The 26,244-nt window shown below is 42.8% G+C and overlaps 1 protein-coding gene across 7 annotated transcripts in view; it reads right to left on the bottom strand.

The window, feature by feature from the left end:
• FANCC (FA complementation group C) overlaps positions 1 to 26,244 on the bottom strand; it is a 315,224-nt gene that overhangs the window by 23,878 nt on the left and 265,102 nt on the right. For all 7 annotated transcript variants that reach the window (XM_070459513.1, XM_070459507.1, XM_070459508.1 and 4 more), the window contains 4 exons: positions 17,241 to 17,397; positions 7,894 to 7,949; positions 6,438 to 6,537; positions 128 to 203 (listed from right to left, as the gene is read on the bottom strand). In XM_070459513.1, the coding sequence (XP_070315614.1) occupies positions 128 to 203; positions 6,438 to 6,537; positions 7,894 to 7,949; positions 17,241 to 17,397 (389 nt within the window). The remainder of the gene's footprint in view (positions 1 to 127; positions 204 to 6,437; positions 6,538 to 7,893; positions 7,950 to 17,240; positions 17,398 to 26,244) is intronic.

The raw sequence follows: 26,244 nt of genomic DNA, 5'->3' as shown, positions 1-26,244 counted from the left end.
AGTTTAGAGGAACATTTATCCATCTCCCTGGTTTTACAGATAAGGAACTGGGAGGAAAGGGTTATGATTTTATCACTGTACTTTCCCATAGATTATTCTAATATGGGCAGAATCAACCTTCACATACCTTTCGGGTGTTGGAGGAGCACCATGACAAGCGATGGAGAAGCATAAGGAAAGTAGGTCTTGAGTGCAAACTTCAACTAAAATAGAACAGAAAATTTAAAGCCGTTTGAACATTAGCATTGGAAAAGGTATTAAGGAAATATAAAATCTTGCATCCTCTGCCCCAAAAAGAAATTCTAGTACTTTATGTGGTCATGATGTCTTACACACTGATCAAAAATAAAAGATGCTTCTCATAATCTTATAAATATGTTCCAAAAAATTAAGCCTTTTTAAAGATGCCTTCCAGGACTTAAGAAAAATAAAGTTATGCTCTTGATGTCTTTATATCAGTTCTTTACCTCACATGAACCCAATTATATACATAGCTCTATTTATGTGAGAGTTATCAAAAAACAACAGTTTTTTAGCCCTCACAACGTACTCTGAGGGCCAGAGTGCTGTACCGTCTACGCCCTCGGAAGGCACAGCAGCTTTGAAGTACTTTTGTTAAAAGTTGAGGTAAAATCTGTCTACAGTGAATTGTAAGGGCTTCAAGTGTACAATTTGATGACTTTTGGTAAATGTGTAAATCCAACATGACCATCATTCCAATCAAGACACAGAACATTTTGATCACCTTATAAAGTTCCCTTGTAGCTGTTCCAGTCAATCCCTCCACCCCACCCCGGCATCTGATGTTTTTATTTTGATGAGAGAGATTAGTTTTGTATATTCTTGAATTTCACACAAATGGAATCATAAGAGTGTGTGTTTTTTTCTGTCTGACTTCCTTGGCTCAACATGTTCTTTTGAGACTCATCTTTGTTACTGTGGATTAAATACTTCATTTTTAAAAAAAAAGTTGTTCTAAAGTAGTCATTGTATGAATATACCATAATCTGTTTATTTATTCTCCCATTGATGGACATTTGGATTGTTTCCAGTTTGGGTTTTATTATGAATAAAGATGCAATTAACATTCATATTTCTGTCTTTTTTTGTGGACATGTGCTGTTATTTCTCTTGGGTAAATACCATAGGAATGGAATTACTAGGTCGTAGAGTAGATGCTTGTTTAACTTTGTAAGAAACTGCCATATAACTTTTCGAAGCCACTCCACACTTTGGTCAGCAATTTATGAGAATTCCAGTTGCTTCACATACTTGTCGGGTTTCCCTTGTAGTTCAGTTGGTAAAGAATCTGCCTGCAATGCAGGAGACTCGGGTTCAATTCCTGGGTCAGGAAAATCCCCTGGAGAAGGAAATGACAACCCACTCCAGTATTCTTGCCTGGAGAATCCTATGGACAGAGGAACCTGGCAGGCTATAGGCCGTGGGGTTGCAAGAGTCAGACACAACTGAGAGACTTTACTTTTTACTTTATACATATTTTTTGAAGTGTGTATTCAAGTCTTTTGTCCAGTTTTAAAACTGAGATTTTTCTTATGTTCTTGAGTCGTAAAAGATCTTTATATATTCTGGACACAAATCCCCTATTCGATATATGTATGGAGAATATTTTTTTACCTGCTGGGTGGATTGCTTTCTCATTTTCTTAAGGATGTCTACAAAGACCAGACATTTTAAATTCTGATGAAGTCTAATTTATACATTTTTCTCATACTGCTTAGTGCTTTTCTGCATTCCTTCTAAGAAATATTAGATTATCCTAATGTCAAAAAAGATACTCTCCTCATTTTCTCCTAGGAGCTTTATGGTCTCGGCACTTATTTTGAGGGCTATGGCCCATCTCAAATGAGGTTTCCTGTTTGTGACATGGAGCTCCATGTTTTCTCATCTGGGCATCCAGTCATTTCAGTGCCACTTGTTGAAAACTTTCCACACTGAACTTCCTTGGCATCTCTGTCAAAAATCAGTTGATTGCATGAAAATACCTAGACACTATTCTGTTCCACTGATCTATCCTTTTGCCGGTACCTCACTGTCTTGAATGTGATTCCTGCAGCTTAAAGTCTTGAAATCAATCAGTGTGAATCCTCTGATTTGGGGGGGAGGGTTTTTTCTTTTTTTTCTTTTCAAAATTATCCTGGCTACTATAGGTTCTTTGCATTAGATTCAGCCCATAAATTTCTGTTTTAAAAACTACATTGGGATTTTAACTAGGATCACATTGAACCAGGGATTTCAATGATTCATGATTATGGTTTCTCTTCATATGGTTAAGTTTTCTTATTTTGTGGTTTTCCACGTAGAGATTTTATACACCTTTTGTTAAATTTTCTCCCAAGTATTTTATGTGTTACTGTGGAGTTGCCTGTTTCTCTTTTTACTTCTCTCAGTTTTTACTTTGTGTATCTCAGACCTCTGTTATTAGGCATGTATCCATTTGTAACTGGTTTTTCTCCTGATTAACTATATAAACTGTCCCTCTTTTTTGTCTGTCCATACTCCTTACCTTAAAACCTCATCTGTCTGCTGCTTGTAGAGCCAGACCAGCTTTCTTGTGTTTATTATTTACATAACATGTCTCTTTCCTTCCTTTCAGTCTGTGTCTTTATAATTAGAATAGATTTCTTGAAAACAACGTATAGTGGGTCTTAGCTTTTCATTCAGTCTATTTCCTTTTTACCTAGTATATTTAGTTGATTTTCACTTAGTTTTTGTAATTAATGTACTTGTAGGTATATTTGAACTGCTCTTTTAAAAATTTTTATTTATTTATTTACTTATTTGTCAGTTGCCCTGTGTCTCTGTTGATGTGTGTGGGCTTTCTCTAGTTGCAGTGAGTGGGGGCTACTCTTCATCGGGGGGCCCAGGCCTCTCATTGCGGTGGTTCCCTTGTTGTGGAGCACGGGCTCCAGAGCATGCAGGCTCAGAAGTTGTGGTGTATGGGCTTAGTTGCTCTGTAGCATGTGAGAGCTTTCGAAACCAAGGGTTGAACCCATGTCCCCTGCATTGGCAAGCGAATTCTTAATCACTGAACTACCAGGTAAGTCCCTAGGTTTACCTTTTGATATGTTTCTTTTGCCTCATCTGTTTTTTGTTCTGGCAGCCCACAACTCTGTCTTTTGACACCTCAAGCCAATCAGATTATGCCCTGGGTTCGGGCCACCCCAGCCTCTTTTAATCTCCTTCCCACCCCTCACATGACAGCCCTCTGGGAAAAGTTAGAAGATTACCCAATGTGGTTTACGTTTTCAAGAGTTGAAACCCCTCCAGTTTTTATCTGCTTTTTGGGTTGCTTTCCAGTACCTTCAAATCATTTTTTAAAAATATTTTCTCCAGAGTTTATAATTTTTATCTGCAGGAGATTTAGTCCAATGCATTATTAGGCTCTGTCACTACTAGAACCAGAACCTGAACTGATTGGCTGCTTGTCCTGGAGCTATTAGGCAAGTTCAGGAAAGAGGCCTGTCATGACAGCCTTAAGTTTTTGGCTACTAGTCTGACTGGGCACATTGATGGGGCTGCAACTATGCTCTCCAAATAAAACAAGGATGAGAGGAAAGGATAAAAAAGAAAATGAGAAGCACTGAAGATAAACATTTTTGACAATGGGAAAGAATGTGGATTGATGGGATTTCTCATAACTGCTGGGGGGAATGTAAATTGGCACAACCATGTATGAAAACAATGTAGCAGTATCCACCAAAGCTGCCTTTGCACACCTAATAACCAGCACTAGCACGCTTAAGTATGTCTTGAATGTTCAGAGAAACTCTATTTATGAAAAAAAAAATCTGGAACTAATCCAAAGGCTCACCACCAGGAAGACAGCTGCACTGTATACACTCTCCCCACAGAGCACTACATGCAATCCCCACCACCACCCACAGCATAGAGCAAGCCTGGCGACACACTGCTGGGAAGAACAAGACTCGGAAGACTGCACACGCAGTACCACTTTCATCTGTCATTTGCTTTATGAAGCGCAAAAACAATCACAAATAAAGAAAACATGGTCTAACAATCATATATACATGATCAGGTTGGCTCAGTGGTAAAGAATCTGCCTACCAACTCAGGAGGTGTGGTTCCAATCCTTGGGTTGGGAAGACAGACCTTCTCCAGAAGGAAATGGCAACCCACTCCAGTATTCTTTCCTGGAGAATCCCATGCACAGAGGAGCCTGGCGGGCTATAGCCCAGGAGGTCACAAAGAATTGGACATGACTTGGCTACTAAACAACAACAACATATACATGATCAAACTGTTTTCAGAAAAAATAAAGGACAGCAGTTACCTGAAGGGAGAAAGTCAGGATGATAGGACAGAGGAGCAGGGGAGTAACCTGAAGTTTCTACTAGGGGACCAGGTCTTGTTAGATGTCAGGTTGGTAGATATTCATTTATTCATAATGAATATGTGGATGAATGAATAAAACACAGAAAGAAAGAGGGTTCATGTGGATCACTTAAGACAGAGGGTGTCATGCGTCAGGGATTATGATTCATCTAAGAAGGGGCACTCAGGAAGGCAGGGGGCAGGCAGTAGGAACAGCCCCCGGAAGAGACACGACACGACACACGGGGATGAAGGCATCTACAAAGCTAAGAGGCTATTGCTCTTGCATCCCGAGCCCAAGGGAAGGACAGTGAACTTCTGGCTTTTTTTTTTTGGATCCCTGCTCTGCCTTCCACCAGGACCCATTCTGTGTCCCTTACACCACCAGATACGTGTAGCCTGGGTAGGGTGTATGTTCAATCACTCAGTCGTGTCCAACTCTTTGTGGCCCCATGTACTATAACCCACCAGGCTCCTCTGCCCATGGAATTTTCCAGGCAAGAATACGGGAATGGGGTGCCATTTCCTATTTCAAGGGATCTAAACTGCATCTCTTGCATTTCCCCAACTGGCAGGCAGATTCTTTACCACTAGCGGCACGTGGGCAGGGTACTATTCTAAATTAAAAATGACTATAAGTCTAAACCTAAAGTGTTAAGGCCCACCTGCAACTCAAGGACAAAGTTGATAAGAAAGACAAACTCAAGCTAATGGTACAGAGCAACACTTCTTTTACCAATGCCCTCCACCCCAACCTCAGTCTGCTCCAAGAGTTCAAGGTGCAGGTTTTTTAGAGGTTGGTTCCTAACTGGAAAAACAAAGAATGTTCAGGGAGGATAAAAGATATTTATAGTTTGCCTCAAAATAAGCATGAGGGCCAACCAGCGCCTTTCAGCAGAGCTCTCCTCCAGAATTCCAGGCTGGGCACCATTGATAATGCTGTTTGCTACAGTCTAGCTCACTTCCCTAGGGAAGGAGAAGATAGGGAAAAAACATCATAAATATTTATCACTGCCTTAAAAACAGAAACATCTGCTAAAACCTGAGAGGTTTCTTGGCATAGAGGTGTACGGGATTTTAGTAGAGCAGGCATCATAGCACTGCTCCCCTAAGGCAAACTGCAGAAAGTATCCCAAGGGATCATGACCTCACAAGAAACTGCAGAGGGTTCGGGCACTTCAACGGACAAAATACCACACAGACATCAGGTCTGTGGCCATGAGATGTGCAGGCCCATCAAAATGCCCAAAAGTGAAAACTCTGGTAGAAAAGGTTCCAGTTTCACAGGTCACCCTAACTGGTCAGCTGCCTCTGCCGACCGCCCTCCCAGTGCAAGTCTTCCTGCAGGTCCCTAGGGCCGGCTTCTCGCTTACTGACTGAGTCCAATTCACACATTTTGGTCATGGCCATTCCTAGCTCCTCCTCTATAGTTATTCAAATTATAACTGAATAGTGTCACACTCACTACCTCCTATCTCTCCTGGAATCCAGTTCACATTTAGGCCTCTGATATGAATGGAAACTAATAATTAAGAATGTCCAGCATTGCTTTATAATAAGCGCCATTTCCTTCTTAGCACATGCCACAGAGACTCTAGAACACCTCTCTCTGGCCTGGGAGGGGCAGAGTTCTACTCAACAAACAGTGTACAACACAGGGCCCAGAAAGTTCACCCTCTGGGGTGGCACCTGATCATCTGGTAGAGTTCTCTGCACAGCAATAGATAAATGCTTCTGGGTATCAGGACGCGGGACAGATAGGAACCATCTTGATTTACTTTCAATTAGAACGATTTTCCCTGGAGGAGGAAATGGCAACCCACTCCAGTACTCTTGCCTGGGAAATCCCACGGACACAGGAACCTGGCGGGTACAGCCCACGGGGTTGCAGAGTTGGACACGACTGAGGACACACACAAAATGATTTTGCCTTTGCTGGTGTATTTGTTTGGAAACTTTCTCCATGAACAAAACAGTCTATCAAAATCACTGAAAGTAAAGTGCTCTTTTCTGGTGATTAATCAAATACTCTTAACAGCCTCTTTTTCCTTGGGGGAATGAATAATATCTGCAATATAACGAACCTGCTTGTTTTCTTTTTCCAGAGCTTCTACAAAGCATCGTGTAAACACCTGAATGCAGGCTAGTACTTCTGCGGCTCCATCGGTTTCCAGGAGTGCGGACCTAAACAACGCAAGGCCAGATCACAACACATTCAGTGATTAATCTGGAAAATATGTGAACCAAAATATGTAAAAGGGAAACACGGAAACATTCTTTTTGTGCCATAAGCTTCAACAGCAATGTCAGCTCATCAGATTTCAGTTCTTGCGTGAAAGCAGGAGAAATCTGTCACTCCCTTTTCTAAAGACTTCCTTTAAAATTGCAATGTGCAGAGCTCCCTTTCTTGGTTTTTAAATTATTAAGCACTTCATATCTCTTCCACATGGGCCTGGGATGCTCTTTACAAATATTTGCACACTCTATGCCCACAAATGGAAAATCCATAGACCTTTTGCTTTTGAAAGTAGAGAAAGGGGTGCCCCAGGGTTATAATGGCTCAGTTAAATCCATCCAGCAAAGGGGTGGAAGAATCTGCATGTTCCTGGTTTGGTTTCTATGCATTTTCATACAACTAATTTTTCTTTATGTTTGTTTAAACAACACACACACACACAAATCAACTGAAACTTTGCTAGCTTTAAACTAAAAACAGCATTCTGACTTATTTCTACACTCATTTAGCTTAAAGCTTATATGTTTTAAGACCAACTTAAGTGCTGGATTACTTGCTATTGTAAAAATTCCTTTTCCCAATGTCTGCTGTCTGCCGTGGGGCCTCTATTTGCTGAGTTTGAGGGGGACCTGATAAAGAGGGTAGATACCCTGGCCCTGGCTGCACCAGCACCCAGGAAAGAGGCTGGCCACCCCCCTGTCCACTGGGGGTAAGCTCCCTGCGAGGGGTCTGGCCCCTCACTAACTGTCACTCATAACCAACCTGGGGTGCAGTGAGCTCATCTTTCATCGTTGTAAATCCATTGCACTTACCAAGAAGTTCTCGTATTTGCAGAATAAAAATTAGCATGCTGTTAGATAACATGCATAGTTGATTCTGCCTTTCAGAAGTGCTCCGTTAAGAATGCATTATTTATTTATTATTTTTGGTGTTCCTTAGCTTTAAAAAGATTGGTCAGCCCTCATGTGGTGAAGGGAGAACACTACTACCCTTTATTTTTAATTGAGAAAAATTCTACATGAATAATGCGTGATGCAAAATCTAATTCTGATTTTCAACCATTATTATTAGATTTTTAAAAGGTTTAAAAAAAGAGTTATCTTAATTCTCAGGCATTGGCTTTTAAATACACATTGACATTTGTGTTTTACCAAAAAGCTCAGCAGGATGGGATGGAATTAGAATCTAATTTCCCCATGGTAGAGCCAGAGACTACCACAGGATTTTTTATTCATATTTTTTATTCATATTTGGAAGCTGAACATATTTAGACCAATTATGAGCAGACACAGCACAATATTTACCTGAATATTTCATCAACAACTCTGAATATGGCGGGGTGGCAGGCAGCAGCTTCAGGCTGTAAAGGAAAAGACCATGAGAAAGTAAAATATCAGAAGCATTTCATCAATAATGACTCGCTCTTATCAGGGAAATGAGTTGTCCACAACTGCTGGTGTCTAGAAAATGGATCTATACCTTTGAGTTAGGAAGAAAAACAACTAGTTCATGGCAAAAGACCTCCATACAAATACAAACAGAAGTTCTCTTGGGGTAAGGGGATTATGGACAGCATTTCTTCTTCTTCTTTATTCAACTTATACTCTGTAAATTCCACATTTTCAACAATAAGCCCACATGATACACAAAAAAGAGTCAATAAGTATCATGGGAAATTAGAAAATACCATCTGCTAGCAGGCCATGATAAAGACACACAGCCCACCCGTGTTGCTGGGCTGTGCTGTGCCGAGTCGCTCAGTCGTGTCCGACTCTTTGAGACCCCTTGGACTGTAGCCCACCAGGCTCCTCTGTCCACGGGGATTCTCCAGGCAAGAATACTGGAGTGGGTTGCCATGCTCTCCTCCAGGAGATCTTGCCAACCCAGGGATCAAACCCAGGTCTCTTGAAACCAGTTCTCTTGAACACAGGGAAGCCCTGTGTTGCTAGCTTTAGGTAATGTTCCCTATGTGTCTGATCTCCTCACATGACTTAAAAGTGCCTCAAGGTCGAAGTTATCCTGTTATCTTTTCATTCCTACTGATTAGGAAATGAGTACATAGTAATTTCAAATTATTATTAAGGAAAGCAGTGACCACCACCATGCCAGACTAAATAATATTACATCTTAGAGCACTATGAATTTAGCAGCTTAAATTACTTAGGATGAAGAAAAAATAAAGATACTATCATATTGAATAAGGAAAGCCATCCAATTTAATCCATTAATATTTTTATGACAGTTTTGATGATTTAAATCTGCAGAAGCCAACTTACTGTGGCCTGGGTGGGGCTTCAGAGGGCCTAACCCAGATTCCATATCTTTTTGTTTGCTTTTTTCTTTTTCTTTTTGGCCGCGTGGCTTGTGGAATCTTAATTCACCAACCAGGGATCGAACCTGGGCCCTTGGTGGTGGAAGAGCAGAGCCCTAACCACTAGACCATCGGCAAATTTCCATGATCCCATATCATCCTGGCTGGTGCTCATACCATGAGATTAAGCTAGAGGAAGATGCCATGGGTGTTTGAAAACAGATATAATACAGTAGCATCCACAGGTTAGTAAATTAGGCTTTGTATGGAATTTCTTTGAGTCACATTGAGCTTTGGGGAACAGTTTTTCATACCCCTTCAACAAGAAAAACAGAAAAAAGGATATATATCTTCCCTTAACTTTTCTAGGCCAGGCTAAAGAATGGTGCCTATCTCCAGCAGCTTCCACACTTCTGTGCTGGCATTTCTCGATGTACAATAACATTGAACGTGTGCCATCTAGTGTTCACACCCCGCCATTACAGCTGTCACAGAAGGCTCCAGGAAAGAGCATTACCACTTGTTAAAATGATGGGATAACTCCTTTTATTTGAAGAGATTTATGATTTGTAGGATGCAAATCTCTGCTTTCTAGGTAGAGTAATCTATACTCCCTAATGGACTTCATTGATGTCCACTTTTATCTAAAAGAAATCAACTAAAATTTTTCATAGATTAAATTCATTACACACTCAAGAGAATAATTTGGCTGATTGATGGTTCAACAGAAGAGACGCAGAGTATTTTTTGACTTTGATCTCAAACAAGTCAGTTATCTCCCTGCTTCTCAGCCTCACTGTAAATACTAACAGCTATTAAAAGGTCACTGGATATATGCCCAGAAAATATCACAGAAGTTTCTATGTATTCATAATGGAAATTATCAAACAAGAAGAGAAAAGCAAACTGCCTATCTTGAAGAAATGTGACTCATCAAATGTGCCAGAACAGTTTTTCCAAGTTTTATATATAGACAATATGGCTCTTGAATAAGAGTGTTTAAGAACCAAACAACACCGTCATGTGACACATAGAGGCTAAAAACGCACTGACAGAAAATAAGACTAAAATTGAAAATGGTAAAATAGAACCATTCCCTTTGTTCTAAATGGTCTAACTACTCCAGAACCACTGCATAAATCTGATGCTAGTAGAAAATCAATCTATACTAATGACAGAGAAAAGGCTGATCAATGCATAGAACAAGGCTACCTTGAAAAGCAAGCGGGAAAGCAGGAAAGCCCTAACTCTGTTGAAAAGAGGACCAGAGCTTGGACTTGCTCTTCTTTCCTGCAGTGTTATCTAGTGAAACAGCTCAGCCACATGTTTAAATATACAGACTGTGTGGAATCTGCCTGGTCTCTCCATGCCGATCAACTCTCCTCTTAGACTTCCTTCTGTCCAAACAGCTCAGACTGTGGTTGCCCTTAACCTGCTTCTACAACCTGTTTTCGATGCCAGGAGAGAGGGGGACCCTACTGAAACAGCAATGGCAGAGATTTTGATTTAAAAACCAGTCTCCCTTGCCACTCCAGAATTGTGAACAGCTCCTTCTCATCTGCAGTCTTTACTGATGGTTTTAAAAATGAGACTCTTCACACTTTCCGAGCACATAATTTCAGGGTCAGTGAGTCCCCTCATGAAGCCCAGAGTGCTCACAGGCCAGGCATGTGTCCCAAGGACACCAAATCACAAAAGCAAACTTAAGCCTCTTTTCTTATCAAGGGAATCCTCCAAATAGAATTAAAGTCTTAATTTATGCTTCTTTGGAAGCCATAAATTACCACCACCCCCCACCCCGCCCCAAATCTTTACACATCCCTGAGGGAAGAGGCAAACATGTAACCCCTCTGTGTCCTGTTTTATTTGTAAAGTGGGTCCCCAAAGTAACACAACAGGTCACTCTGCAACTCAAACTTCTGGGCCTAGCTCTGAACCCCACAAACCAAGCAATTATCTTTCCTGCTAGAATGAGGACAGAAAAGAAAAGCTTTCTTGGGTTCCATCTGTTTGTCTGTTTTTCCCCATCCTGCTAAAATCTGTTCCTTCTCAAGTTCTTCTCTTCTCCATCTGGTCTAACGATTTCCATGTACAGATTATTTCAAGTCCAGGGAAACTTCATTAGCAGGAGGCCGTCAATGACAGCGGTTGCGCTCTTCTTCCCTTCTCTCACACTGCCCCCAGTTCTCTCACTGAATGTCAGAGGATGAACAGGAGAAGAGGGAAAGCTCTGGACACTGGTTTCCTTTTCTTACGGGCCAGGTTGCGCTGGGGGGCACATTCCCTTACCTCTTCTACAGCTACCCAGGACTGCACTGCTTGTTTCTTCTCTGGCCAGACAGCCAGCCCATGCTCATCCCTCAGAAGAAAAACAAAAAAACAAGGGAAGACTAAGCAACACAGGGAAGCGTGCAGCAGCTGCGTTTTCTAGGCTGCTTTGGAGGCAGAGGTGAGGGAGAGGCCGGCTTGTCACACTGTGCCATGGACTGCACAAATAACATCCATGCTCACTCTGTCCTTGCTGTCTACGCATGCATGCTAAGTCACTTCAGTTGTGACCCAACTCTTTGTGACCCTGTGGACCGCAGCCCCAGGCTCCTCTCTGTCCACGGGATTCTCCAGGCAAGAATACTGGAGTGAGTTGCCATGCCATCCTCCAGGGGATCTTCCTGACTCAGGGATTGAACCCATGTCACCTGCGGCTCCTGCATTGCAGGTGAATTCTTTACTGCTGAGCTACCAGAGAAGACCTCCTTGGTGCCTAACCTGTTATTTTCATCCCAGTTCATCAACGATTATTACTAGCTGCCTGAGAATTCTCAGGAAGAAATCTTTCCTATTTTCCTATCATTTTATGAATCTGTGTGAGATGGAGAGAGTATGGGGAGAGGGGAGAGAGAGAATACAAGCCAGAAAGGGAAGTTAAACTATGATTTGAGGTAATTCACTAAGAAAAGTTAATCCCTCTTGTAAAAAACAAAAAGGCAGTGAAGACATGGAAACAATATTCTCAAGCCTCCTTCATTTATCACCTTTTACACATATTTTTCCTAAAAAATAGAGAAGTTTCAGGTGAGAAATAAACTGAAGTTCAGTAAGTCTGGGGGAGATTCTTTTTCATGGTCCATTTTTATGGCCAGCAACACATCCCACTGTGTATCTGACTCATCCAAACCCTTGACAGGCAGGAGCCCTTGTGTTAATCCATGTATGTAAATTAAAAGGTGACTTTCATAAAAAAATAACACTCCTCTTTAAAAAAAAATTCTTTGTAAGTTTCATTTCAATAGACTCTTTTGAGTTAAAAAAACAATTTGGTCTAAACAAAAAACTACCTATATAAAAAAAACTTCATATCTGTCATATAAAATAAGGCACCTTTATAAACATGTATTTTTTATTATGCCATTTTCTTCTTTTCTACTTTCAAAATACCAAACTTAAGACTGTAAATATCCCTTTTGCATTTTAAGATCTATTTTGTTTCAAAACATTTGTGTTTCTTTCATCAAATTTGAGCTTGGAAAAATTATTCTTTCTTTTTAATCTTTACCAGATGTTGTTTATACTACCAGCAATTTTTTTCAGTACTCTATAATGAAATTATTGTTTAATTAGTGATAAATCTGTCATTTCTGGGCTTAAGAAAAAAAGAAGAAAAACACTTAACAAGTACCAAATGTACTTTTGTGTTTTAAATTTACCCGCGCTGTCTGAGAATGTTAAGACACAGGGACGCGAGCAAAGGCCCCCAAACCTCAAGTTCCTCCTCTCGCCCGGCCCAGCGGCCTCTCTCCCCGGCCTGTGTAGCCGGGGTGGGAAGAGGCTCCTCGGCCCCCTGCTCTTCTTGGCTCGGCCTCTGAGTGGCAGTGACCTTCTAGGGCAACTACTGCCCCGTTTTGTTTTTTTGTTTGTTTCTCTCTCTTCATCTCTGACTGGCTGCCAAGGCCTGCATCCCAACAGTGAAAACACAATCTGCCATCTAGGTCTCTTTTCTTCCCAGTGCTGGGTGATCTGGTGCCCCCCTGAGGTCGATGCAGGAAAGTGCAACTATTGTTTCTTTTTACCTTTTAGCCACAAGCATAAGCCACCTCCACACTTGCCCTCTATTCGATCACTGCTAAATTATCTACTTTAGCTTTTGTTAAATTACATGTATCACATTAAAGAACTAAAAAAAAAAAATGTTTAAAAGACTGCTAATGAGAAAGCAGGAAAAGAAAAAACCCTAGAACATTAGTAAGAAGTTATTCAAGCAGAGAGAACTGACATCACCCAGGATGTAGAGTTAATTCTTCAGTACAATATTTTATTAAAGGGGAACTGTGTTTGGAGTTCAGCGTAAAATGAGTCTCTTTTTCTATGTGAAGTGGCTATGATTACTATCTGGAGAATGGAAACAAGAATGCATCTTATCTCATAAGAGGGAGGTCAAGTAGGACACTGAGTTATCTGCAGGTTTGTTATTCTTAAGTTCTTATTAGATCAAGAACTACCTTTTAACCCTATCTTTATTGAGGTACACTTGACAAGATAAAGAACTAATTTTGGTGGAGTTATGAAGAGAAACACCAGGAATGTTTCCTGATTTAAAATCTGAATAAACAAAACCAATCCCCCTTCCTCCCCCTCCCCCTGCACTCTTTCGTGGGCAAATCTCTGGACCCAGCTAGAGGGGCAGGCGGCATGTGAGGCCAGCCAACGAAGGATCGAACAGGAGGGCATGGGAACCAGGGTATATCCCAGCCTGGGCATGCAGCAGGGCAGCCAAGCACAGTGCCACCCAGCCAGCACTTTTCATTCAAATGCAGAATGTAAACAATAGCTTTCTGGGCTCCGCAAACAGAATTGTAACTGGAAAACATAACATCCTTCTGATTCGGGGCCAGCCTTGGGAAACCAAACAGTGCCAAGAAAGCTGCATAATTAGCAAGTGGCTTTCACTGCTTTTGGTGACATGAGTTTTTAAGGTCAGGTCTGAAGCTATGGATTATAGTCTTCCATTGCCTGTTCTGTCAAGGGAAACACAGGACCATCTGCTTTTGCAAAGTGTCAGTCTGCTCAGTAGATGACAAACTGAGGCTAAGACCTCGATTTATTTAGGAGCATCAAATGTGGCAGGTGGCCATGGACTTGGGGGAGGTCCAGCCTAAGAGAGTCAAACAGCGAGCCTCAAAAGGAAACAGGTTTTGAAAACGTACTTTTACTTTAGAAGTCAAAAAACATATGCACGCACTTAGAATTCAGGTGACTATTAGGTCAACACCTTATTATTCATGGTCTTAAAGGAAAATACCCAGCCTCGAGGCCCTGAGAGGCCCCAGAACATTTGGAGAGATCATTTCACTCTGTACAACCTGTACAACACGTTTATCTTTTGTTTTTGCAACATCTTGGTAACTATAGAACTTTGAGGCTAATTCTGAATAGTCCTGAGAGATGGAAACATAATTAACAGTGCTCCATGTAAAACACAAGTTACTAGACCATCACACTTTAATTACTCTCAGAATCCAACTCTAATGTAATAGGCATCAAGTTACTTCTAGAGGAAAGCACAGCAGTCCTGTCCTATCCAAGTCTTCCAAATCTTTCTGATACTTCCGCGGGGTCCCGTCACAGCCCTGAGATACCGTGCTCTGATAAGTGAAGCAGCTGATGCAATCAGGAAGCACGTTCTTCAGGTTACCTTTCCAATCACTCGGTCACGTCACAGGCTTATTCCAGCCTGCTTGGTTGTGTGGCACTGGGGGCCCAGGATCCTGAGGACAGCAGCCCACGCCAATCAAGGACTTGCAGCTCTGAATTGTAATTACCCCCTTGAACCATAAGGCAACAGAGGGGTTACATCCTGCCAATGCCACAATAAATTAAACACAATAACACCCTCTGAAATCCCCCTCTAACCATAATGGAAGCTCTGAATCTCTACACACATGATCCTGATAAATGCTTTTGTAAATCAACTGACTTCAAAACTGTTTGGGGGGAAATGATTTTAAACCATAAACTGGAGACTGAAGGTTATAAATGCAATGTTTAACCGGAATGCCTGCTTTCTCTCTCTCTCTCTCTCTCTCTCATCCTGGGTTTACTGACAGGCTCAGGCCTGAGGGCCACAGGTAAAAAGGGCACAAAGAAGATTTAGAGAAGAATCACAAGGTTGCAGAATCAAATCAATTTAGGGTGATGAAACTGGAATTTTTCCATGGAGAGAAGACTTAAAGAAACTTAATAAGGACCTTGAAAGCAAGGAAATAGCTCAGTTACTATATTTTGCCACTGAAAAAGGACCAGAGAAAATGAAATTATAGCATGTATCTTTCAGTCAGAAATAGATTTACCTGACAATAAAGGTAATGTTTTGAATGGGCTGCCAGGACTTCTAAAAGCCTTTGTTTATTTTGAATATTATAGTTATTTTTACATAAGGTACATTCTTATTTCTCACATTCATATGCAACTTTTTTTTTTTTAATGCAACTGTTTTGAAAGATGAGTTCAAGCAAAATTTCCCTAAAAGTAACTCTTTCTCTTTGGGCTATCTCGATCTTTGTATCTATTTTCTTTTTTCTATCAAACATTGCAAACGTCTAAATTAGTAGGGTTCAATTTGGGCCAGCTAACTCACAGATGAACGCAGCATGGCTGCTGGCCACTGTGACCCTATCCATGGTCCCCTTGGAGGCCCCAAGATGGGAAGGCAAAGAGGAGCCTGGGAGACAGGGAGAAGGTAAGCAGGGCCATGGTCACACTCGTGACCTGGTAGGGACTGATCAGGACCCGAAAAGAGAGCTGGGCTGTAGGAAGAAGGCAGCAGATTCAATCATGGTTCTCTCACACAGCCTCCAATTTGAAAGAGAGCGAAAGCGTCAAGTTCTAACTGGATTAACCAGACAGAAGGTGTCCCGGAGGAGGCTGGGTAGACTCAGCCAACCTCAGTGCGCTGTGTGCAGAGACAGACACCCTGCCCCAGCACAAGTCTCAGCTCAGGGGGTGGCGGACACTCTCCAGCCCAGGTTCCCGGCCACCAGCTTAAGATCGGACTGTTCACCATCTCTCTTTTACTAGCTTTCTCCATCTGTACAAGAGGAAACACATCTCTGCACCGTAACTCCCCTCAGTGACAAAAGCGAGTAAGAAAGCCGGTTGGAGCCTGCGAGGTTCCTGTAAGATGGAGGCCCGGAAGCATGACACCTCCCGGAGAGCTTTAATTGTTTATTCAGAGTGCACTGGTCTTTACTCTGACTCTAAAAAAATGCACATAAATTCCAGAGCTGCCTCCCACAGAGGGAAAACACCGGATTGGTCACCCTGCCACTGGATTAGGCAATGGGGCCCATCTGGTCCGCTGAGCACCGCACCGCCCAGGCCTGAGAAGTTCTGACTAGAGGGGAGACTGGGCAGCCCCTGCGGAGAGGCAGGGGTTTGAGGATGGCAGCCTGACACCAAAATGAGGGACAGAATTCTTAGTAGTTACTTTGTTGTTTTAACCATTTTTCTGGGGGTGTCATTTTGTATATTTTAAGTATTTGAGTTTTCCTCCAGTGAAGGATTAGAAGTTTATTTTTTGAATGATTTTCTTTGCTAATCAATTCTTCCTGTTGTTCATAGGGGCTTCCATGGCGGCTCAGCTGGTAAAGAATCTACCTGCAATGCGGGAGATCTGGGTTCAATCCCTGGGTTTGGAAGATCCCCTGGATGAGGGCACTGCAGCCCACTCCAGCATTCTTGCTTGGAGAATGAACAGCATATTGTTCATGGGGTATGTGCTGTGTGCTCAGTCCTGTCAGAGTCTTTTGTTACCCCAGGGACTGCACCTGCCAGTCTCCTCTATCCAAGAACTGGAGTGGGTTGCCATTCCCTTCTCCCGGGGATCTTCCCAACTCAGGGACTGAACCCAGGTCTCCTGCATTGCAGGCAGATGCTTTACCATATGAGTCATCAAGGAAGCTGGAAATGAGGAATTTGTTGGCCAAATGTCAGTTCTTGTGAATGTGCAATATAAGGTGCAGTGATAAACTGTTTTTTTTTTTTTCCTGGCTGTGCCACTCAGCTTATATTACCTTAGTTCCCCATCCAGGGGCTGAATCCAGGTCTGAGGCAGTGAAAGTACCGAGTCCTAACCACTGCACTGCTAGGGAATTCCCTTGCTCTATTTTTAACACAAGGAGAAAAGCCCCAGACATTATGTATTTCAAAAATAAAATGTAGATAGATGATGATTTTAAAAGGTGCCAACTGCTCATTTATTAACATTTTCCCCTTTCGCTGATTAAAACATAGAATATGCAGCACCTTCTTTAAGGATTTTTCTCCTCATCAGAACCCGGCACATACCAGCAATGAATCTTTCATAAAGCATTCAATCCTTCTCAGAGAATTTCTCTCACTGGAGATGAGCTTTTCAAAAAGGTGCAGCATTGTATTTTCAAGACTGGGAAGGTGCCGAAGCCAGAGGCAGAGTATAGCTGACTTGGGGAGAGAAATCTTCTTCCTTTCAGTAAGAAATAAACAAAACTTTAAATGTAGATGAGTCTCTGAAAAAAAGATTAAGATTTCAAAATGCAACAAAAAATCCAAATCTGACTTCTTTTTTTTTCATCATGGTCACAATAGCAGTTAATATTTATAATATCAAATGAATATATTTACCAAGTAACTTATTTTGACCCAAGGGGGGAAAAATGTTTTCAAAAAGGACAAACAAATACATAGTGATGACATAAAGAGAATGATTTAAAAAAAATGTTGATGGTAAGGGGCTTTGAGATATTCAGGCAAACGTAGTTCCTAATTTAAGAAATAGCTATGTCTGAAATTTCATCACAGTGGTTTAACATGTGAAATCAAACTTGGGTTTGAGTCCTAGAGCCACCACCTACTCACTGTATGATCTTGGGAAAGTTACTTAACCTCTAAAACCTCAGTTTACTCACCTGTAAAATGGGCCTACTTACCTCCTAATGTTGTCAGAAGAATCAAGTGCAATAATAACACATGTACAGTGATGAGCACGGTTCTTGGCACAGTCAATATTTAACCACTGTATAAATCTCTTGAAATTTTTCTTTAGTAATAAGATCGTAAAAGGTGATTATGGCCTGGCTGATCCATAGTTGATCGTCAGCATGATACTCTACTGACTTACCACCGACTGTAGCTACGTTTCTATAGGAAAATGTATTTGGAGGTTCCTCCTACGTCAGGTCAGTGGATCAGGGGCTCTGCTTCTCCTGGGAGGGAGCACAAGGGGGCATCCCTACTCTGAGCCACAGTCGGGGGTGGAGGTGGGGCTCCTCCCTGTCAACACTGGGCCTATTTGGGCCTGGTGAGACTTGTTCTTCTTCTCTTGGCCCTGCTTTTCCAAGGCCTCCTGCCCTTTTACCTGCAGCACCTTCCAGGTTCTGCTAAAGATGTTTACTGCTTTTAATAAGACAAACAAAAGTGGGGCATAAATGTTTCCTGTTACCCAACAACCCCTTCAGGGTCTTCCTTTCACCGTCACGTCTGGGTCCTTTCTCTGCAGGAGCTGGCATGAAGCCCAGGAATCAGGGTATAGGGGCGAGAAGTGAATAGGCAAAGACACAGGGTTGGAATTACTAGTAGCTTCTTTTTCTCTTCTCCTTCAGCATAGCTCTTGTAGACCTTGTCCAAGATCAACTCTGAGGCAAGACCAGAAGCAGCTGGGGAGTTTCAGGGCCTGTCCACCGGAGCAGGCCGTAGGGCAGGAGAAAGGGAGGGAGGCTTGGCCCTCATCTGACCTCATTTCTGACCCCCCCTCACCCTGACACACACACATATCAAACTGTGATAAAGACAGTGAAGGAAAGGACAGGCCGAGGAAGGCCAGACTATCAGGAGGGGCCCAGGTGAGACCAGGTGGTCAGGGGCAGCCTCTCCAGGTGAGTTTAGCTGGACATCATCCCGGTGGGAGGGATTCCCTGGTGGCTCAGAGGTAAAGAATCTGCCTGCGATGCAGGAGCTGCAGGAGACATGGGTTCGATCCCTGGGTTGGGAAGATCCCCTGGGGGAGGGCATGACAACACACTCCGGTATTCTTGCCTGGAGAATCCCCGGGACAGAGGAGCCTGGTGGGCTACCGTCCACTGGCTCTCACAGAGTCGGACCCGGCTGAGGAGACAGCTGTTCGCAGCACGCACAGCGCGGTGGGACAGGCACCCTGAAGGGCGGCGGGAGGAGCCCTCCGACAGGGGGCGCTGCAGCCGTGTCAGGTGAAGAGAGCGAAGGCGAGGCGGCCGGTGATGAGGCGGTGCAGGACCAACGGCAAGGCCAGCATCTGCTGTTCTATTCTGGCCCAGAAGGTTTGAAACAGAGGCGTGCCAGGACCCAATTTACATTTCAAAGATCACTCTGACCGCTGCCTGGAGACCTGAGTGCTGAGTGCGTACAAAATTCCAGGGGGAGCTTGGACCTGGGTGACATGTGGGAAGGAGTGAGGTGTATTTTAGCAATAATATCAAGAGACACTGGTGCTGAATTTGATGAAAGGGGGTGAACATGAGGTGGGAATCAAAACTGTCCCAAGTTTCTTGAGCTACAAGAAGGACAGACATACCATTTACTCAATGGAAAGAATGGAAGAAAAGATTGGTGAAGGGCTTCCTAAGAGCTCAGTTTGGGGTGTGTGAGTTTAGAATGTCTGGGGCACATTCCAACAGAGGTATGAAACAGGTCCTTGAATATCCAAGTTGGAAGTGTTCTGGGGGGAGGTCTGGGCTGAAGATCCATATTCAGGAGCTGTCAGTGGGCATGGAGCAGCGTGAGAATGGCGGAGAACTCCAAAGGACAGAGGTCTGAGCTGGGTGAAAAGAGGGCCCAGGTCTGTGCCTCAGGAGTTTCAGCAGGTTGAGGGTTGGATGGGGTGATGGAAGCTGGCAGCAAAGTCAGTGAAGAGGAGTGGAAGTCCTCTCTTGAGAGGTACACCTATTTAGCACTGCAGACTGGTCTTCAGAGGGATGATGATGCTGGGAGTGACTGACAGTAGGAAGCCACATAAGGGTGGTGGCCTGTGTGTTCCTGAGAGGTGGTGCTTTAGGCTGAATACTGATGGGCCAGATGCAGAGTGGGAGAGGTTGAAGGGCCAGCATGTGTGAATGCGCCATGTGCTCAGTTGGGTCTGACTCTCTGCAACTTCACGGACTGCAGCCTGCCAGGCTTCTCTGTCCATGGGGTTTCCCAGGCAAGAATACTGGAGAGGGTTGCCATTTCCACCTTCAAAGGATCTTCTCAACTCAGGGATCGAACCTGCATCTCCCGTGTCTCCTGTATTGCAGGTGGAGTCTACCCACTGAGTCACCTGTAAGGCCAGTTCCTGCCGTTTACTAAGCGCTCACCTGGAGAAGAGAGTGGCCACCCACTCCAGTATTCTTGCCTGGAGAATTTCATGGACAGAGAAGCCTGGCAGGCTACAGTCCATGGGGTCACAGAGAGCTGGACATGACTGAGCCACTAACACTGTTTTGTCACCTGGAACAATGCTAAGCGTTTTACTTGTGTTTTCATTCCTATAACAATCCTAGAAAACAGTTAGTATTAACACCCTTATCTTTTGAGGCCGCAGAGGAACCAAGGTCTCAGCCCTGACTGAAGCCAGGAGGTCTGACGCTGGAGCTGGTCCTCTGCCTCAGGTTATCCCCAAGTCTCCCTACTCTGCAGGCAGGAGAGTGGAGGGTGTTGCTTCAGTTTGGAGCCTGACATGGGGTGAGAGCAGACAGTTTTCCTGGGTGAGCTAGATGCCTAGAGCCTGTTTTCACTCCCTTCAGTGTCTAAGGAAGTTTTTCCAAAGTCCAGGCCATCAGCCAATTTTAGCCACATTAATAGACTCCTGGGAAGGGATTTCTGTTCAGCTTTCTTGAGGAAGAAGAACATCCCTTGGGAGCAGGGGGAGGGTGTGGACTGCCTCTGTCTTAGAGCCAGAAAGCCCCTGGGAGGCGGGAGGTTCCGGGGTGCAGAAGGAAGAATTCCTCCTCCCTTCCCAAGTAACAGGGACCTCCCTGGACCTGCTCTAATCACACCTTGTTTTTTTTAAAGGATCTACTGAAATGTATATGTACATCATTAGAAAAGTGTCTCACTTCAGTGAGAGTTCATCAGAGACAGCCCCACTGCTAAGCGCTCCAAGCAGCAACATGCACAAATGTGATTTCTATTAATACCACGAGGTCGAAATGGCCGGGCGGTGCCCAGGGCAGAGAGGCAGGAAATGTTGAGAATGATGAACAGTAGATAGATATGAACAAATGTAAAAGGCAGCTGAGTGGTAGTTCCAGTGAATATATGAACTAAAAAATGCTGCTTAGTTACAAATTTACATAAGAGTTGCGTAAGTTGTATACCAAGTCACCAAGTACAAAACTTTTGTTCTATTCTCAGATACAGTTTGAAAAATGTTAACAAATGTTAACAAATTTTTTTTATTACTCTTGATTCAGAGCACATTCTACAAACTGCTGTACAGTGATTAAATTCATGGATCCATGTTCAATATCTGAATCATCTATTTTTTATTTTTTAATTTTTACAATGTTGTTTGGCTTCTGCTGCACAACAACACGTATCAGCCACAACTACCACTTATCCTCTCCTGCTTGAGCTCCGCCCCACTCCCCCCTCTTCTGCCCAATTCCCATCCCACCCATCTAGGTCATCACAGAGCGTCAGACTGGGCTCCCTGTGTTAAACAGTAACTTCTCATCAGCTATCCATTCGTCACATGATAGTGTATGTATGCTGACGCTGCTTTCTCCATTTGTCCCATTTCTCTCACCCCCACTGGGTCCACAAGTCCATTCTCTACACTTGTGCCTCTATTCCTTCCCTGCAAATAGGTTCATCAGCACCATTTCTCTAGATTCCATATCTATGCATTAATATATGACATTTGTTTTTCTCCTTCTGACTTACTTCACTTGGTATAATAGATTCTAGGTTCATTCACCTCACTAGAACTGACTCAGATTTGTTCTTTTTTATGGCTGAGTAATATTCTATTAAACACGATGGTGTGATCACTCACCTAGAGCCAGATATCCTGGAATGTGAAGTCAAGTGGTCCTTAGGTAACACCCCTATGAACAAAGCTAGTGGAGGTAATGGAATTCCAGTTGAGCTATTTCAAATTCTAAAAGATGATGCTGTTAAGGTGCTACATGCAATATGCCAGCAAATTTGGAAAACTCAGCAGTGGCCACAGGACTGGAAAAGGTCAATTTTCATTCCAATCCCAAAGAAAGGCAATGCCAAAGAATGCTCAAACTACTGCACAATTGCACTCATCTCATCACATGCTAGCAAAGTAATGCTCAAAATTCTTCAAGCCAGGTTTCAACAATATGTGAACCGTGAACTTCCAGATGATTAAGCTGGAGTTAGAAAAGGCAGAGGAACCATAGATCAAATTGCCAACATTCGTTGGATCATAGAAAAAGCAAGAGAGTTCCAGAAAAACATCTACTTCTGCTTTATTGACTATGCCAAAGTCTTTGACTGTGTGGATCACAAAAAACTGTGGAAAATTCTTCAACAGACGGGAGTATCAGACCACCTGACCTGCCTTCTGAGAAATCTGTATGCAGGTCAAGAAGCAACAGTTAGAACTAGACACGGAACAACAGACTGGTTCCAAATAGGGAAAGGAGTACATCAAGGTTATATATTGTCACCCTGCTTATTTAACTTATATTCAGAGAATATAATGTGAAATGTTGGGCTGGATGAAGCACAAGCTATAATCAAGAATGATGGGAGAAATATCAATAACCTCAGATATGCAGATGATACCACCCTTATGGCAGAAAGCGAAGAAGAACTAAAGAGCCTCTTGATGAAAGTGAAAGAGGAGAGTGAAAAAGTTTGCTTAATACTCAACATTCAGAAAACTAAGATCATGGCTTCGGGTCCCATCACTTCATGGCAAATAGTAAGAGACTTTATTTTGGGGGGCTCCAAAATCACTGCAGATGGTGACCTCAGCCATGAAATTAAAAGACGCTTGCTCCTTGGAAGAAAAGCTATGACCAACCTAGTTCAGTTCAGTTGCTCAGTCATGACCGACTCTTTGCAACCCCATGGACTGCAGCACGCCAGGCTTCCCTGTCTATCACCAATTCCTGGAGCTTATTCAAACTTGTGTCCATCAAGTCGGTGATGCCATCCAACCATCTCATCCTCTGCTGTCCCCTTCTCCTCCTGCCTTCAATCTTTCCCAGTATCAGGGTCTTTTCCAATGAGTCATCTCTTCCAATCAGGTGGCCAAAGTACTGGAGTTTCAGCTTCAGCATCAGTCCTTCCAATAAATATTCAGGACTGATTTCCTTTAGGATGGACTGGTTGGATCTCCTTGCAATCCAAGGACTCTTAAGAGTCTTCTCCAACACCACAGTTCGAAAGCATCAATTCTTTGGCTCTCAGCTTTCTTTATAGTCCAACTCTCACATCCACATATGACTACTGGAAAACCCATATCTTTGACTAGATGGACCTTTGTTGGCAAAGTAAGGTCTCTGCTTTTTATGCTGTGTAGGTTGGTCATCGGAGAAGGAAATGGCAACCCACTCCAGTATTCTTGCCGACAGAATCCTGTAGACAGAGGAGTCTGGTGGGCTGCCATCAATGGGGTCGCACAGAGTTGGACACGACTGAAGTGACTTAGCATGCATGCATGCATTAGAGAAGGAAATGGCAACCCACTCCAGAATTCTTGTCTGGAGAATCCGAGGGACAGAGGAGCCTGGTGGGCTGCCGTCTATGGGGTTTCACAGAGTCGGACATGACTGAAGCGACTTAGCAGTAGCAGGATGGTCATAACTTTTCTTCCAAAGAGCAAGCGTCTTTTAATTTCATGGCTGCAGTCACCAGCTGCAGTGATTTTGAAGCCCCCCAAAATAAACCTAGACAGCATATTAAAAAGCAGAGACATTACTTTGCCAACAAAGGTCCTTCTAGTCAATGCTATGGTTTTCCAGTAGTCATGTACAGATGTGAGAGTTCTACTATAAAAAAAAGCTGAGTGCCAAAGAATTGATGCTTTTGAATTGTGGTATTGGAGAAGACTCTTGAGACTGCAAGGAGGTCAAACCAGTCAATCTGAAAGGAAATCAGGCCTGAATATTCATTGGAAGGATTGATGCTGAAGATGAAACTCTAATACTTTGGCCACCTGATGTGAAGAGCTGACTCGTTTGAAAAGACCCTGATGCTGGGAAAGATTGAAGGCAGGAGGAGAAGGGGACAACAGAGGATGAGATGGTTGGATGGCATCACTGACTCAACAGACATGAGTTTGAGCAAGCTTCGGGAGTTGGTGATGGACAGGGAAGCCTGGCGTGCCGCAGTCCATGGGGTCACAAAGAGTCAGGCACAACTGAGCAACCAAACTGAATTGAACTGACTATTCCAGTTATTTATTACATAAATACTATTCCAGTATTTATGTACCACATCTTCTTTTTTTTTTATTTTTTTTATTTTTTAATTTTTATTAGTTGGAGGCTAATTACTTTACATCATTACAGTAGTTTTTGTTATACATTGATATGAATTAGCCATGGATTTACATGTATTCCCCATCCCAGTCCCCCCTCCCACCTCCCTCTCCACCTGATCCCTCTGGGTCTTCCCAGTGCACCAGGCCCGAGCACTTGTCTCATGTACCCAACCTGAGCTGGTTATCTGTTTCACCCTAGATAATATACATGTTTCAATGCTGTTCTCCTGAAACATCCCACCCTCTCCTTCTCCCAGAGTCCACAAGTCTGTTCCATACATCTGAGTCTCTTTTTCTGTTTTGCATATAGGGTTCTCGTTACCATCTTTCTGAAGTCCATATATATGTGTTAGTATACTGTAATGGTCTTTATCTTTCTGGCTTACTTTGCTCTGTATAATGGGCTCCAGTTTCATCCATCTCATTAGAACTGATTCAAATGAATTCTTTTTAATGGCTGAGTAGTATTCCATGGTGTATATGTACCACAGCTTCCTCATCCATTCGTCTGCTGATGGGCATCTGGGTTGCTTCCATGTCCTGGCTATTATAAACAGTGCTGCGATGAACATTGGGGTGCATGTGGCTCTTTCAGATCTGGTTTCCTTGGTGTGTATGCCCAGAAGTGGGATTGCTGGGTCATATGGCAGTTCTATTTTCAGCTTTTTAAGAAATCTCCACACTGTTTTCCATAGTGGCTGTACTAATTTGCATTCCCACCAACAGTGTAAGAGGGTTCCCTTTTCTCCACACCCTCTCCAGCATTTATTGCTTGTAGACTTTTGGATAGCAGCCATCCTGACTGGCGTGTAATGTGTACCACATCTTCTTTATTAATTCATCTGTCAATGGACATCTAGGTTGCTTCCATGCCCTAAGTGTTATAAATAGTGCTTCAATGAATACTGAAGTACATGATCACCTATTAACAACAAAAAAATCTATTTTTCTCTAAAACATCAAAGATTTAACTCTTAATAATTCATCTTGGATGAAGAAATCACCAAAGTGATATGATCTTAAAATACTGTGTAATAGAATTTGGTTGGACCAACACATTGGCATTACATACAATATTCTAACTTTGTACTAAGTTGGTTCTTAAATTGAAAGTTATATTATACATAAATTATACCTCAATGAAACCAGGAAAAAAGGCGGCAAATTATAAAAGAAGAAATTCAAGTGCCAAAAAAATACGTAGATTTTCAACCTTATTAATAGTAAAGAAAGGTAAACTAACATATCAAGGAGGTATCAGTTTTTGTGTTCACATCAGCTAATGCTTAGATGAATGACAACATCCAGTGTAAAAGTAGGTATACGTGACTGGTGTTCTTAGATGTAGGACAGGGAATAGGTTCATCCTTTTGGTTAAGTCATGTGATACTTCCTAATAAACTGTAAAATACACATATCCCTGGCTGTTATAACCATACTTATATGAATCTTCCTAGCAGAAACAAAAGCACTAGATAGATGGTATTTACGTAGCAATATTGTAGACAGAAAATTAGAAACCATTTGAATGCATCCACTGGAAAATAGGGCTTCCCAGGTGGCACAGCGGTAAAGAATCCACCTGCCAGTGCAGCAGACACAAGAGACGCAGGTTGCTCCCGGGTCAGGAGGAGCCCATGGAGCAGGAAATGGCAACGCATTCCAGTATTCTTGCCTGGAAAATTCCATGGGTAGAGAAGCCTGGCCGGTCCATGGGGTCACAAAGAGTTGGACATGACTGAGCGACTGAACACACACACACACAGGCAAAACAGTTAGACAGATCAAGATCCATTCATATCAGGATATATGTTTCCATTTTGTAATGAGTTAATC

The sequence above is a fragment of the Odocoileus virginianus genome, chromosome 31 (genome assembly GCF_023699985.2).
Source record: "Odocoileus virginianus isolate 20LAN1187 ecotype Illinois chromosome 31, Ovbor_1.2, whole genome shotgun sequence".
Lineage (NCBI taxonomy): Eukaryota > Metazoa > Chordata > Mammalia > Artiodactyla > Cervidae > Odocoileus > Odocoileus virginianus.
Note: the sequence above shows the minus strand (reverse complement) of the source record. Positions and strands in the feature narration are given on the sequence as shown.